The 16,376-nt window shown below is 41.1% G+C and overlaps 1 protein-coding gene and 1 long non-coding RNA gene across 2 annotated transcripts; both read right to left on the reverse strand.

Moving 5' to 3' along the window:
• Positions 1–204: 204 nt before the first annotated feature.
• Positions 205–8,364, reverse strand: LOC127531353 (tomoregulin-1-like). Its single transcript, XM_051940476.1, is given in 8 exon segments — positions 205–333; positions 2,987–3,077; positions 3,155–3,181; positions 4,009–4,138; positions 4,224–4,333; positions 7,917–7,951; positions 7,953–8,096; positions 8,153–8,364. Coding segments are annotated over 8 exon segments (753 nt in total). The 3' UTR covers positions 205–329.
• Positions 3,636–3,989, reverse strand: LOC127531417 (uncharacterized). The gene is made up of 3 exons (XR_007938539.1): positions 3,913–3,989; positions 3,744–3,845; positions 3,636–3,675 (listed from the first exon to the last, which is right to left on the reverse strand). It is a non-coding gene; the product is annotated as an uncharacterized LOC127531417 (long non-coding RNA).
• Positions 8,365–16,376: the final 8,012 nt, after the last annotated feature.

The following is a 16,376-nucleotide window of genomic DNA, read 5'->3' on the forward strand; positions in this document are numbered from 1 at the left end:
CCTGCAGGTGTGTGTTCAGGTGTGTTACCTGCAGGTCGTGTGTTGAGGTGTGTTACCTGCAGGTGTGTGTTCAGGTGTGTTACCTGCAGGTGGGCAGGTTGTGTCTCATCTCACAGTGACCGTGTTCACAGAAGTGGGCGTAGTCTTCTGGACAGGGGGCGGGGCTGTCCACAAACCCCTCCCCTCACCAGGCTTGGACACAGCTGGAAAGACAGAGGAGGGACACGGAGCGTTATGATTGGCTGCTGGAGAAGGTGGGCGGGAACCTGCAGGTAGAGATCTCACCGTAGATGTCTGGTTTGCTTTTCATGCCGTCGTCCTTCCTGCTCTTATCTGAAACCACAGAAGAAGAAAGCTTTGTTCAGTCTGTCTTTCCTCTTGTTCTCTCAGGTGGAAGTAGAACCTTTAAAGAATGTCGCCTCCTGCAGCGTTTCAGCTCCAGGTAGAAATAATCAGAGCTCTAATTATAATATACAAGGCAGATAAAGTGTTCTATAAAGTCATGTTTAATTATTAAAGATACAGAATGTAAATGAAGTGATGATATGAAGTCAGCAGTTAATGGATGATCTGAGGTCAGTGACTGGAGGATCTGAAAGTCCAGTCTCTGGTGGATCAGAACTCCTGGGATGAACTACACCATGAAGACTGAAGAACCAAGAAACTCTGAGGAAAGGTTGTTGAAGAGCATCAGTCAGGACTATACAAGAACATTGAAAGTCCTGAAGATCTCCTGGAGTCCAGTTAAATCCATCATTAAGAAATGGAAGAAAGATGGAACATGAATAAATGTGACTAGAGCAGGATGTCCTCAAGACCTGAGAGACTAGAGGGGGAGGCCACCAAGACTCTAATGACTCCTCTGAAGGAGTTCCTAGAAAGACCAAAAAGACTGAAGAGAGAGAAAAAATTAAGACAAAAGGCGGCTGACAACAAAGAAGACTGAAGACGACAGATGAAAATGGAAGAAGACCAAAGACGATAGAAGAAGAGTGAAACCCAGCAGGGATGTGAAGCTTCCAGAGGCTTCAGGACACAAACATCTCCATCGTTCCCACTGAGAGTTTCCTTTGGATGAAAATGTGAATAAAAACCAGTGGAATGAGAACGAAATGACGGAGGATCATAAAAAATGGAGGGCAGGAGGTCGCCATGTTAACGTGTGTGTGTGTGTGTGTGTGTCGGTCCTCACAGCAGCAGGAAGTCCACTGTGTGTTCATATTGGGGTCAGGCCATCATTCAATATAGATGAGCTGAAACCTTGTTCTGTTTTTCTACCTTCATCCATCGTTCCTCTGCTTCCTTTTCAGGTTCTTTTGTTTCAATCATCTCTCTTTTGCCTCCTTCGTCTCTCCTCCTCCTCTCTTTCCTTTCTCTCTTCCTCTATCATTCTTTTTTCCTTTTCCTTTCCTTCCCTCTTACCTCCACGACTGAGTTCTTCAGGAGTTCTGGTGGATCGGTTGGTCAATATGGTGTCGTCAGCAAAAAATGCACAAAAAGGTGCAAAATCACCACAAAAATGAGCTAAAGAGCCTCAAAAGGTAAAACATCCTCTCAAAAGATGAAAAAAACCCACAAGAAGATGTGAAGTCACCCCAGAAAAGTGTAAAATCACAACGAAAAGGAGCAAATCCACCAACGATAGAAGTGAGATCATCCTGAAACTGTCACTGATGAAGTGATTTTACCTCCACGGGTGAAAAACTGCCACTAAAAGATCTTAATTTATGGCAAAAATAACAGCAAACCACCAAAAAATGTTTTTAAAACAAGTGAAATCACCACGGAAAGGTCTTGAAATGTCAGTTCTAAGTTCTGTGGAGCTCCATTTGAGGATCCATGTTTGGACGTTCTGAAAGAACCGTCTGAAGACCTGCTTCTTCAGTGAAATCCTGCTAGAAGGTTCTTTGTGGAGCTAAAAGCGGTTCACCGTTAGCGCTTATCTGTCGGGAGTTGTGCATCGTCGTTACCTTGGCAACGCCACGTGCTTGATGTCGATCTTGAGCTGCTTGAGGCAGGAACGCCTCACGGACGTGGCACGGCGTGTCGTAGGTGACGCCGTCGCTGCCGCACACCGGGTTGTCATTGTGGCCGTTACACACGATGTTACAACATGCAGCTGGACACAAAAAAACACGCAATTAACGTCACAAACACAGAATAAGTGTGTGTCTTTTTACAGGAATACACAATATGGAGGTTCCAGTTAATAACAGACGAACATTAAGACTAACCAGCAGGTAAAAATGGAAAAGTGCTTCTCAGTACTGGACAGAAGTAATGGCAGAGATTAGACCGATAACACACCTGGAACTAGATTTAACTTTGATGTCATTTATGTTCTTCACTGACAAAACGTGATGTCTATTATAAATACTACTACCAGGGGGTAAAAAACGCAACAACTAAACAATAGCTGAGTAAAGATATCCCAGAAGATGGAAAAAGACAGAAGAAGACCAAAGAAAATGGAAGAAGACCAAAGAACACCGAAGAAGACGGAAGAAGACCAAAGACGATAGAAGAAGAGTGAGACCCAGCAGGGATGTGAAGCTTCCAGAGGCTTCATAACACAAACATCTCCATCGTTCCACTGAGAGTTTCCTTTGGATGAAAATGTGAATAAAACCAGTGGAATGAGGTTTTAGCTTTCTGACGGCCTTTGATCCTGTCATCCGTGATGTGTTCTGTAGGTTCAATCTGAATCCGTCCAGTTTACATACATTCGAGTCCTTTGGGCACATTTAAATCAGTTGGGCACATTATCAAGTCATTTTGGACAACAGCAGTCTGGTGTCTCTGGAATTATTCACCTTCGGTCCATATTTTCTACCTGGCCTAAGGACGCTGGTGGTCTAGGATCTAGAGCTGTACGTTGTGTGTATCTCGTGTTTTACGCTGTTGAAGTCGTAGCTGACTTCCTGTCTGTCTGTACATGTCGTGGAAACAAACCGAGGAACAAACGCTGGATGAACCCAGAACTCACAGAACGTCCTCAGAGTCTTCGTCACACTCGGCTCCAAACTTGCAGTTTCCACATTTCGAGGTCTTTTTTCCACGACCGGAGCCTTCGTCATCTGAAACAAGACAAGAAGTCAGTGCAGCTCCTCCTCACCGGGTCCACACATCACTGAGGGAGCAGAAAAGATCTTACCTCCATCTCCAGATCCTGAGCCGCCGTCTGAAGGACAAACACAAGTTCTCATTAGAAACACATCTGCTGCACAAAATGAAAAGCTTCAGATTACTAACTACAGGTTACATTCAGCAGGAACTCAGTGGAACTAAAGTGAGGTTCTTTGCTTCTTCCTTCAATCCTCCTCATGGAGGAAACCAGAGTCCACTCATCTCTACTCACACCTTCTCACATTCTTCTCATGTTCTTCAGCAAACTTTCATCTGGAAGTTTAGTTCTGAGCAGCAGCCAGGTTTAGTTCTGGTCCTCCGTCCATAGAGGTTGATGTTCTGAAGGTTCCTTCACACTGTCTGAGCTTCACACTAACTCTGGTTTCCATGGAGAACCCCTGAACCAAGTCTGAAGCAGCTGATGTCTGTTTTTACAGCTGGATGGAGAAAGTAGTTCACTGTGTGTGGAGTCATTTTAGGAGCTCTGATTAGTGGAACTATGGCTCCTTCTAGACCTCCTGATTAGTGGAACTATGACTCCTTCTAGACCTCCTGATTAGTGGAACTATGACTCCTTCTAGACCTCCTGATTAGTGCTACTATGACTCCTTCTAGACCTCCTGATTAGTGGAACTATGACTCCTTCTAGACCTCCTGATTAGTGGAACTATGACTCCTTCTAGACCTCCTGATTAGTGCTACTATGACTCCTTCTAGACCTCCTGATTAGTGGAACTATGACTCCTTCTAGACTCCTGATTAGTGCTACTATGACTCCTTCTAGACCTCCTGATTAGTGCTACTATGACTCCTTCTAGACCTCCTGATTAGTGGAACTATGACACAGAGGTGTGTGACTCCATATATAGGTGTGAGTGTTACCGTGGTAACAGGGTCCCTCGGATACGATGGTGATGGCTCTCTGCTTCTTGCAGGCCGCCCTCCTCAGGAAACACTCGTTCTGATACGTGTCTCCGTTGGAGCCGCACACAGGAACGTACTTCTTATGGCACTGAAACAGATTATTCATTATGGAATATTATTATTATTATTAATAATAATATATCATTTATCATATCTGTGTGTGCGTTACTTACGTGGAACTGACACACACACTTGATGTCGGCTCCGTTCTCTCTACAGTTTCCTCCAAATCGACACGTTCCGGCGTCACACACTCTCAGGTCGCTCTTCTTCTCTGACAGGTCTGGAACCGGCAGAACACCAGAGTCAGAACCGGGTCAGGACATAAAATTACACAAGCAAGACATTAATAACAGAAAAGGACACAAATGGGACACAGAACTAGAAAATAAGAAAGAAATTACAAAACAAAACATAAATGACACAAACTAGACCAGTGACTACAAAATGAGACACAAAATGAGAAAACGAGACACAAAATTACAAAAAGGAAATACGAAAACAATACAAACAAGATATGAATGACAGAAATTAAATAAAGCAACAAAAAACGACAAAATGAGACAGAAAATATCACAACAGACCGAAAGGACACAAATGAGAAACAAGACGGAAAATTACAAAAACGAGATAAGAAATGACACAAGAGATGAAGCAAACAAAATGACACAAATTAAACAAAAACTACACACAAAAGAGACACAAAACAACACAAACGATGCAAAGCAACACAAATGAGACACAAAATGAGAAAACAAGCCACAAAACTACAAACGCAGAACTGAGTCCCACATTTGGTCTCCTTCTGTCCTTTCTCTCATTCTATGTCTTGTTTTGTAATTTGTCTCGTTTTCTCATTTGTGTTCCATTTGTGTAGTTTGTCTCTGTTTTTGTCATTTTTGTCTTGTTTGTGTGGATTTGTGTTTGTTTTGTTCATTTCGGCCTCATTTGTGTCATTTTATGTTTCTCATTTGTGTATTTTTCAGTCTCATTGTTGTCATTTTGTATCTCGTTTTCTGTAGTTTTGTGTCTGTTTTGATCATTTATTGTCGTTTGTGTAGCTTTGCATTTGGTTTTTTTCATTTCAGCGTTGTTTGTGTCCTTTAATGTCTCATTGTTGTAATTTTCTGTTTTGTTTTCATTTTGTGTCTCTTTTATGTTGGTTTCTGTGTTGCTTGTTTTTGTTGGGACAGTTTAATCTCCTCTTTTGTTGTGTCTTGTTTGTGTGTTTTGTGTTTCATTTTGTTGGTTTCTCATGTTGCGTCTCGTTCGTGTGTTGCTCGTATTGTGTTGTTGCCTTTGGGGCAGTCTAACCTCCTTTGTGTTGTTTTGTGTGTCTGCTTTGTGTCGTTCTGAGTGAGCTGTTGTGTGTGGTTGTGTCTCCTCCTAAACGTAGAGAGGAATAAACCGAGCGGCTGGATGATGTTTCCTCGTCCTGAAGCTTCAGGAGGAACCAAACGGATCATGATGAGATTCTTTCTGCTCCACAAAGCGTCCGACGCCATGGCAACAGGAACCCACTAGTTCCACTTCATCATCGTCTTTGTCATCATCATCATTATTGGTTCTCTGTTGTCTTTACTTCCAGACAATCATCTCATGTGGAGCTCAGAAACTAGCCCTCTGATTGGTCGTTGTTTCATCCCCTCTCTCTCTCTCTCTCTCTGTGTCGGTCTACTCGCTCGCCCTCTCACCCACTGATGACCTCATCATGTCGCTACTCGTTTCCCATCATCCTCCACTCATCGCCGAGACGACGAGGAGCCGTGTCACCCGTCAGTGTTTAAGATCATCAACCTGAGACGACACGCCGTCCAGCCCGTCCAGCCCGTGGGCAGAAGTAATTACCCCTGAGCCACCGGACCACCAACTGGAGACCTGAAGGTCAGTTCCTGATCTCTAACGGAAGAACGAGCCTGAAGACGACTGAAGAAGACAATTGAAGATGGAAGAAGACGCAAGAAGACAGAAGAAGATGGAGGAAGACCAAAAAAGATAAAAGGAGACGGAAGATGACCGAAGAAGACGGAAGAAAACTAAAGAAGATGGAAGAAGACTGAATTTTGGAGTAACAAACCTCCTAAACTAAAATTATTTTAGACAGAATGAAGTATTTTATGGAGAATAAACTTTAAAAACTGCACAGATTTGTGAAGATAGTGGAGAATAATCCAGTATTTCAGCTTCTTTAAGTGAAGATCTCCTGCTTCCTTCCTCTCTGACGGTAAACTGAACATCTCTGATCCACATTTCACTATTTTCTGACATTTCAAAAGCAAACAGCTGAAGGAGTGATCCGGATACAAACTAGTCTGAGTTCTAGAAGGAAACTTCATCGTTAAACCCGGCAGCTTTAGGAGTAGATCCTCCTCTGGACTGATGATCTGACCCCAAACTCTACAGAATAAATCCACATTCTGTCCTTTTAGAGCTGAAACGACCAGTTAGTGATTCATTAGCAGACTAGTTGTATTGTTTTATCTTCTGTTGTTCAACCAGAAACTCAGTGAACCTTCTGGAATTCATCTACTAGATCAACAATCCGTCCTTCGCTTTGGAGGATTTCTGAAAGTACAACTGGAAAATCTGAGATTTCAGTGTCTAAAATCCTTTTAGTTTAGGTTTATTCCACTTAAAATACTACCTTCCATCCAGACATTTGTAGTTTTTAAGGTTTCATTTCACATGAAAATGTCATTGTCTAAAACAACTGTAGGTTTTAAAATATATTTCTCCAAAATACTACTTGTTGTCCAGATATTCATAGTTTTAAATGTTTATTCCACTTAAAATACTACTTTTCATCCAGATACTTGTAGTTTATTCCACCCAAAATACCACTTTCTGTCAAAGTGTTTGTGGTTTATTGCACCTAAAATATTTGTAGTTCTTATGGTTTACTCCACCAAAATTCAACGTTCTGTCCAAATGTTTGTAGTTTTAAAATGTTAATTCCACCTAAATACGATTTTCTGTCTAAAATCATTTTAGATTTTATGGTTTATTTCTCCAAAAACTACTTTCTGATCAGGTACTCACAGTTTTAATGTTTATTCCACCCAAAATTCTACTTTTTGTCCTAATATTTGTAGTTTTTTGGGTTTACTCCCACTTAAATCACTACTTTTCATCCAGATACTAGAAGTTTTTAAGGTTCATTCCACCTAAAATACTACTTTCTGTCCAGACAATCATAGCTGTTAGTGTTTGCTACACGTGAAATACTGCTTTTCTTCTAGGTACTTGGACTTATAAAGGTTAATTACACATAAAATACTACTTTCTGTCCTAAAATAATTTCAGTTTTTATGGCTTATGCCTCCAAATTACTATGTTTTGTCCAGATACTTATAGTTTTAAATGTTTACTACATATGAAATACTACGTTTCTTCTAGGTACTTGTACTTTTTAGGGTTAATTACACATAAATACTACGTTCGTCCTTGTACTTATAGTTTTATATGTTTACTGCACATAAAATACTACATTTGGTGCAGATACTCGTAGTTTTAAAGGTTAATCCTCCCCTACTTTGTGACATTTTAATGATTTTAATCGGATCTTGGCTGCTATCGGACCACCTGACGTCAACACTGGCTGCAGGTCAAACGTTCGTTGCGTCACTCAGGTGGTGTTGTTGCCTCCCGTTGCCATGACAACCACGCCGACGCTCCGTCACCACCAGAAAAAATCACGGCTTTTCTGCTTTTGGCTGCTGCGGTCGTCATGGCAACGCGGACACAAGTACGTGTCCATGGCAGCCGGTCACGTGACGAGCGGCTCAGCATCCAATCAGAGGAGGCGGCGGACGGCCCTGACCCCTGCCCTCCCTCCGCCCCCTCCCAGGTGCGGTCAGGTGTCTCACCTGGACAGTCGGAGGTCTTCCCGGGGCCGCAGTCCGCCCCGCTGCGGGAAGGAGCCCCGGACGGCGGGCAGGACCAGCAGGAGCAGCAGGCAGGCAGAACCGGAGGACCGGAGCCATGGCGGAGGGATGAGGAGGAGGAGAGGTGGGGGAGGAGCGGACAAAAGGAGCCTCACCGATCCGCTTCAGGACTCTCTCTGCACCGGGACCTCAACGCAGAACCAGAATCGCTGGAAAACGCGGAACCCCCCGGAACCGGAGCCCCGGTGTCGGCTGGAACAACGAGCCCCGGAGAACAAAGCAGGCCCGGGGCGCAGCGACCCCCACACCGCCCCCGCAGCAGCTCACAGCCCGGACCCTGCCTCCATCCCCCAGCCCGCCGCCTCGCTCTCAAACCACCGGGGAAGCCGCGCAGATCCAGCTGGAGCTCCGTCAGGGCTTTCTGCGGCATCCAGGCCGAAGCGGAGCGAGAGAGCGCCGGGGAAGGTGCGCGGATGCGGTCGGTGGTTTCGGTTGGAGTCACCGGGACGGTTTCTGTCTGCGCGTTCACGAGGAATCACATCAACAAAGGCCCGGAGCACGTGACCCGCCGCAGGCCCCGCCCACAGGGACGGAAGGGAGGAGGGGGAGGGCGGGGGTGTTTCCCAGCATGCTCTGCAGCTCTGAACCGGAAACGCCGAGGACCGACACCACGGAGACTCTAGTGGGGGCAAAGTTTCAGTGTTTTCCACTGTGTGTACGGGGCGAAAACTAAAAATAAGAAGAAGGCCGGCTCACTGCGTGCACACCACGGCGAACGATGGAGACAAGGAAAGTAGGAATAACCTTTTTTTATTATTATTATTTATTGAAAGCATCAATACAAACATTTCAGGCGTATTCTACAAATTAACTATAAAAGGTGTTGAAACAGCTTTAAAAGCTATGGAAAACAAAACAACACAAAAAAAACAGAAACCAGAGAGGGTCTTACTCGAGGAGTGAGTAAAGTTCAAATAGTGAATAAAGTCTTGGGTCTTACTATTAGACATGAGAATAAGGATTTCTTGTACAGATTCAGTTCATTCTTCCATCTGTTGATGTGGGGTTTGACCTTTAGAAATTTGCTTCTGTGAATATAATATTTACCACAAGTCCAAGTTTTTTCCTTTAGCTGTACTCTGACCTTAACTGACATCCAGTTCAGTTGATGTAAGGTGATTGTTTGGTTGACATCCAGCTTCAAAAGCTATCCAGAATTCTACAGTACAATCACACTCAAAGAAACATGTTCAACAGTTTCAATGTCTCCTTCACAAATCCACATGTATTATTTTCCAAATTAAATCTTGTGTATAAGAAATGGTTAGAAGGATGGATATCATTTAGAATTTTAAATACAACCTCTTTTGCTTTATGAGGGACTGGATAAGACAAGTATCGCTTCCTTATCTTCTTTGCTTCCACAACAGAATAATCACTTAATACATATTTTCTTTTTAGTTGACAAGCGTAGTAAAGTGACGTTAAAACATTTCTAATGAATTTGTTAGAAAAAAGTTTGCTTCCCAAACTGATTCCTTCACACAGAGTGACTCTTATTCTGGAACATCAGAGTGCATCACCAGTTGTTGAGTCATCCTTAATAAATGGAGCTGGAATGGCTTTCAATACTTTCTCATAGTCACTGATACCACATTGCAGGTTATATTTAACACAAAGGACATCGTGGGTTAGAAGATTGCCCCGATCATCCATGAGATGTGATACTGCCCAAATACCTTCATCTAACCAAGACTTCAAGCATAACGACTTACGATTGGTCAAAAACGCATCTGTTATTCCACAGTGGAGAATTGTGAGGAGTGAAATTGTGTTTATACATCAGATTCCAGAAAAGGAGAACTTGCTGCTGATCACTGGAAAGCTTCACAGGTAGTTTACAGTGTAATAGAAAGTCAATGCCTCCCAGTTTTTTCCACAGGTAAGGATAGTTTTTGGCTCTTTTTCATTGTTAAATCTTGTTGAGGGTCTATGAGAGCTAACTATTAGCCACTTCATCCCCAGATAGCAAACTATGGGTGAATCAATGTTGAATCTATGTTGAGACCTAACGTAGAAATTATAGAGAAAGCGCAAGGTTGATAAAATGTTGAGTCAACGTTGCTTTTCAACCGTAATCACACTTTACCCAGATAGCAAAAGATGTTAAATCAATGTTGAATTAGGTTAAGAAGGTTGAATTGTGGTTACGGTTGAAGACTGATGGTTGGATCAACGTTGATTCAACAACATTTTGTCAACATTGAAGTTGTGTTTAAAAGATTCCATTGAATCTACGTTGTATTTTGGTTTAATTAAATGTTTGACAGGTCAATGTTTAATTAATGTTGAATCTATGTTGCAAACATGTAATCTATGTAAGCAACGTTGACTCAACATTTTATCAACCTTGCGCTTTCTGTATAATTTCTACGTTAGGTCTCAACATAGATTCAACATTGATTCACCCATAGTTTGCTATCTGGGTATCTTTTTTTAATTTAACACAAAGAGGTTATACAGGGTGTTAACTTACAATGATCACAGAGAATAACACAACACAGAGACAACAACTTATTCACATTACAGTGTAAACACAAAGAGTCATATAAAGAGAGAATTACAACCATATGTGAGCAGAAGAGGATGAAATTAACTAATAATAACAAACACATTTATATTAGATCAGGGAATTTTAAGTATTTAATGAACAAGTCTGATATTTTGATGGCTTTGTTGTATTAAAGTACTGTTTGAGTTCATTTTCAAAGTGTTGTAACCACAGACATCTATGTTTCTATATATCGATGATTGTAACGGCTGTGAGGGCCTCTGGGGAGGCCGCTAGGCATCATGGGAGTTATGTGTTCTTTGGGGTTGTTTTATGGGGTTATGTGTGTGTTCCAGACGTTCTTTTATTACTGGTTGCTTTTAGTTGTTCCAGTTCATTTGTTGTGTTTTGTTATTTTCATGTGTACCGTGATCGGGGGGTTGGTGGGGGGGTGACCTCGGCCTGCGAGCCGGTACAGTGTGTGTGAGTTCTGAGTGCTTTTTGTGTTGACAATAAAGCCCAGGTGTGTTGAATTCTAAAGCTCTCGTCATTTCTGCCTGAAGTTGCCGCTCCACTATTTTCCATTTGTTTTTCTTTGCCCATTTCATTTTATTTAAATTAGCCGAGCATGATGACAGTCTGGTGGTTGTTCCTGTATCAGTTGTGTCGTTCCTGTATAATTGTGTGTTCCTGTATAAGTTGTGTCGTTCCTGTATAAGTTGTGTCGTTCCTGTATCAGTTGTGTGTTCCTGTATCAGTTGTGTTGTTCCTGTATAATTGTGTTGTTCCTGTATAAGTTGTGTTGTTCCTGTATAAGTTGTGTTGTTCCTGTATAAGTTGTGTTGTTCCTGTATCAGTTGTGTTGTTCCTGTACAAGTTGTGTGTTCCTGTATAAGTTGTGTTGTTCCTGTATAAGTTGTGGTTCCTGTATAAGTTGTGTCGTTCCTGTATAAGTTGTGTGTTCCTGTATAAGTTGTGTTGTTCCTGTATAAGTTGTGTCGTTCCTGTAGAAGTTGTCGTTCCTGTACAAGTTGTCGTTCCTGTACAATTGTGTCGTTCCTGTATCAGTTGTGTCGTTCCTGTATAAGTTGTGTTGTTCCTGTATAAGTTGTGTGTTCCTGTATAAGTTGTGTCGTTCCTGTATAAGTTGTGTTGTTCCTGTATAAGTTGTGTTGTTCCTGTATAAGTTGTGTCGTTCCTGTAGAAGTTGTCGTTCCTGTATTGTGTGTTTGTTTACAAGTTGTGTCGTTCCTGTACAGTTGTGTCGTTCCTGTATCAGTTGTGTCGTTCCTGTATCAGTTGTTCCTGTATAAGTTGTGTTGTTCCTGTATAAGTTGTGTTGTTCCTGTATAAGTTGTGTTGTTCCTGTATAAGTTGTGTCGTTCCTGTATAAGTTGTGTCGTTCCTGTATAAGTTGTGTGTTCCTGTATAAGTTGTGTCGTTCCTGTATAAGTTGTGTCGTTCCTGTATAAGTTGTGTTGTTCCTGTATAAGTTGTGTTGTTCCTGTATAAGTTGTGTTGTTCCTGTAGAAGTGTCGTTCCTGTACAAGTTGTGTCGTTCCTGTACAAGTTGTGTCGTTCCTGTATCAGTTGTGTCGTTCCTGTATAAGTTGTGTTGTTCCTGTATAAGTTGTGTTGTTCCTGTATCAGTTGTGTTGTTCCTGTAAGTTGTGTCGTTCCTGTATAAGTTGTGTTGTTCCTTAAGTTGTTGTGGTTCCTGTATAAGTTGTGTCGTTCCTGTATAAGTTGTGTTGTTCCTGTATAAGTTGTGTTGTTCCTGTATAAGTTTGTCGTTCCTGTAGAAGTGTTCGTTCCTGTACAAGTTGTGTCGTTCCTGTACAAGTTGTGTCGTTCCTGTATCAGTTGTGTCGTTCCTGTATAAGTTGTGTTGTTCCTGTATAAGTTGTGTGTTCCTGTATAAGTGTGTGTTGTTCCTGTATAAGTTGTGTTGTTCCTGTATAAGTTGTGTCGTTCCTGTAGAAGTTGTCGTTCCTGTAAGTTGTGTCGTTCCTGTACAAGTTGTGTCGTTCCTGTATCAGTTGTGTCGTTCCTGTATCAGTTGTGTCGTTCCTGTATCAGTTGTGTCGTTCCTGTATAAGTTGTGTTGTTCCTGTATAAGTTGTGTTTCCTGTATAAGTTGTGTTGTTGTGTGTTCCTGTATAAGTTGTGTCGTTCCTGTATAATTGTGTCGTTCCTGTATAAGTTGTGTCGTTCCTGTATAAGTTGTGTGTTCCTGTATAAGTTGTGTCGTTCCTGTATAAGTTGTGTTGTTCCTGTATAAGTTGTGTTGTTCCTGTATAAGTTGTGTCGTTCCTGTATAAGTTGTGTTCCTGTACAAGTTGTGTGTTCCTGTAAAGTTGTGTTGTTCCTGTATAAGTTGTGTTGTTCCTGTATAAGTTGTGTTGTTCCTGTATAAGTTGTGTTGTTCCTGTATAAGTTGTGTTGTTCCTGTATAAGTTGTGTTGTTCCTGTATAAGTTGTGTTGTTCCTGTATAAGTTGTGTTGTTCCTGTAAAGTTGTGTTCCTGTACAAGTTGTGTTGTTCCTGTACAAGTTGTGTCGTTCCTGTATAAGTTGTGTTGTTCCTGTATAGTTGTGTTGTTCCTGTATCAGTTGTGTCGTTCCTGTATAAGTTGTGTTGTTCCTGTATAAGTTGTGTTGTTCCTGTATAAGTTGTGTTGTTCCTGTATAAGTTGTGTGTTCCTGTATAAGTTGTGTCGTTCCTGTATAAGTTGTGTTGTTCCTGTATAAGTTGTGTTGTTCCTGTATAAGTTGTGTTTCCTGTATAAGTTGTGTTGTTCCTGTATAAGTTGTGTTGTTCCTGTATAAGTTGTGTTGTTCCTGTATAAGTTGTGTTCCTGTATAAGTTGTGTTGTTCCTGTATAAGTTGTGTTGTTCCTGTATAAGTTGTGTTGTTCCTGTATAAGTTGTGTTGTTCCTGTATAAGTTGTGTTGTTCCTGTATAAGTTGTGTTGTTCCTGTATAAGTTGTGTTGTTCCTGTATAAGTTGTGTTCCTGTATAAGTTGTGTCGTTCCTGTACAGTTGTGTTGTTCCTGTATAGTTGTGTGTTCCTGTATAAGTTGTGTTGTTCCTGTATAAGTTGTGTGTTCCTGTATAAGTTGTGTTGTTCTGTATAAGTTGTGTTGTTCCTGTATAAGTTGTGTTGTTCCTGTATAAGTTGTGTTGTTCCTGTATAAGTTGTGTTCCTGTACAAGTTGTGTTGTTCCTGTACAAGTTTGTGTTTCCTGTATAGTTGTGTCGTTCCTGTATAGTTGTGTTGTTCCTGTATAAGTTGTGTTGTTCCTGTATAAGTTGTGTTGTTCCTGTATAAGTTGTGTTGTTCCTGTATAAGTTGTGTTGTTCCTGTATAAGTTGTGTTGTTCCTGTATAAGTTGTGTTGTTCCTGTATAAGTTGTGTTGTTCCTGTATAAGTTGTGTTGTTCCTGTATAAGTTGTGTTTTCCTGTATAAGTTGTGTTGTTCCTGTATAAGTTGTGTTGTTCCTGTATAAGTTGTGTTGTTCCTGTATAAGTTGTGTTGTTCCTGTATAAGTTGTGTTGTTCCTGTATAAGTTGTGTTGTTCCTGTATAAGTTGTGTTGTTCCTGTATAAGTTGTGTTGTTCCTGTATAAGTTGTGTTGTTCCTGTATAAGTTGTGTTGTTCCTGTATAAGTTGTGTTGTTCCTGTATAAGTTGTGTTGTTCCTGTATAAGTTGTGTTGTTCCTGTATAAGTTGTGTTGTTCCTGTATAAGTTGTGTTGTTCCTGTATAAGTTGTGTTGTCCTGTATAAGTTGTGTTGTTCCTGTATAAGTTGTGTTGTTCCTGTATAAGTTGTGTTGTTCCTGTATAGTTGTGTTGTTCCTGTATAAGTTGTGTTTCCTGTATAAGTTGTGTCGTTCCTGTATAAGTTGTGTTGTTCCTGTATAAGTTGTGTTGTTCCTGTATAGTTGTGTTGTTCCTGTATAAGTTGTGTTGTTCCTGTATAGTTGTGTTGTTCCTGTATAAGTTGTGTTGTTCCTGTATAAGTTGTGTTGTTCCTGTATAAGTTGTGTTGTTCCTGTATAAGTTGTGTTGTTCCTGTATAAGTTGTGTGTTCCTGTATAAGTTGTGTTGTTCCTGTATAAGTTGTGTTGTCCTGTACATGTTGTGTTGTTCCTGTATAAGTTGTGTTGTTCCTGTATAAGTTGTGTTGTTCCTGTATAAGTTGTGTTGTTCCTGTATAAGTTGTGTTGTTCCACATGGAGCAAGCTGGTAGTTAATCAGCCTCCAGGAGACCAACGCCTGTTTATGGAAGTCTGAGAACTGAATTGGTATTTTGTCTACTTTATTCTTACATTTCAGTAAAAAATGAATTCCTCCTAATTTCTGAACACATAATTTTTATTGTATTTCCACATTTTAACATTTTCTCTGATGAGGCGACATAACCAATTAATTCTGAACATATTATCATAGTTTAAAACCCTCCATTTCCTCTCTGCTTACAGAGAATCTCTTTTTAGATTAATGGACTTTATTTCTCCGTATGAAATTAAAAAGCATTTTATCCAGTTCCTTTACATGTTTACAGGTAAATTCCACTGACAAAGACATGGATACAGACCCTGATATTCCTTCAGCTTTAGCTAATAAAACTCTACCGTAAATGGACAAATCTCACATTAACCACACGTTAAACCTTTTCTTTACTTGGCTGATGATGGAGCTGAATTCAGATCAGATGGATTGGGTTGGTTGTTTACTGTCAGCCCAAGGTAAGTAACCGTGCTTCTGACAGGAATACCACAGACTTCTGGCAGGATACAAGTTTCAGTGCAACAGCAGATTTTCCTAAATTCACAGTGAACCCAGATCCATCAGAGAATTCTCTAATACAATTTACTGCTTTACTTACTTCTGTTTGCGTCTTAATAAAAATGACAGTGTCGTCTGCCAGCTGTGATATTTTAAATTCTCTGTCAAAGTTTGTCATTTTAGCTTGTGTAGCCGACATCTGTGCTACCAGGATAAACAGGTATGGGTTTTATTCCTCTGTTAATACTTGAATCTAGGGTAAATGGACTTGCTCTTATATAGCGCTTTTCTACTCATCAGAGTACTCAAAGCACTTTTACAACATTTCCCCGTTCACCCAGACACACATATTCACACACTAATGTGCAGGTTGCTAATCAACCTGCAACATCAGTCAGTATACATTCACACACCAGTGAAGAGGCACTGGAGGCAAGGAGGGTTAAGTGTCTTGCCCAAGGAACACAACAGCACATGACTAGGCGAGAGCAGGAATCGAACCGCCGACCCTTCGATCATTGGACGACCCACTCTATCACCTGAGCCACAGCCGCCCCTAGGGGAGGTTCCATGTTGTAGTTTTACTGAACTATTACATCTCTTCTATAAAGTTCCAATGATATCAATAAACTGTTCTCCAGATCCAAAGGTACTGAGTGTTTTTTACGATGAATTGGTGGTTTACTGTCTCAAATGCTTTGTAAAAGTCAACAAACAAGACAAGACTGTCCTCGTTTATGTATTCATTGTAATCTATTAGGTCCAATATTAGTCGTACATTATTAATTATACTTCTACCCGTCACAAACCCGGATTGTTCCTCATCAATAATTTCTCCCAATCCCACCTTCAGTCTCTGAGCAAAGATGGAGGCAAATATTTTAGCATCGTTGTTTAATAAGGTCATTGGCCTCCAGTTTTCTAGATTCACTTCATATCTGTGACCACCTGCACAGTTCAGCTTCATCGTATGCAGGACAAGAAGCTGTTTATCAGGAGAGCCTCTGTGTACTCAGAGTACTGCAATACTCCTCCAAACGCCAGCTTACAGCCACATACTGGAAGTTTTTAGGATTGTACTGATACTTTATTCTGTCT

The sequence above is a fragment of the Acanthochromis polyacanthus genome, chromosome 20 (genome assembly GCF_021347895.1).
Source record: "Acanthochromis polyacanthus isolate Apoly-LR-REF ecotype Palm Island chromosome 20, KAUST_Apoly_ChrSc, whole genome shotgun sequence".
In the NCBI taxonomy this organism is placed as follows: Eukaryota; Metazoa; Chordata; class Actinopteri; family Pomacentridae; genus Acanthochromis; species Acanthochromis polyacanthus.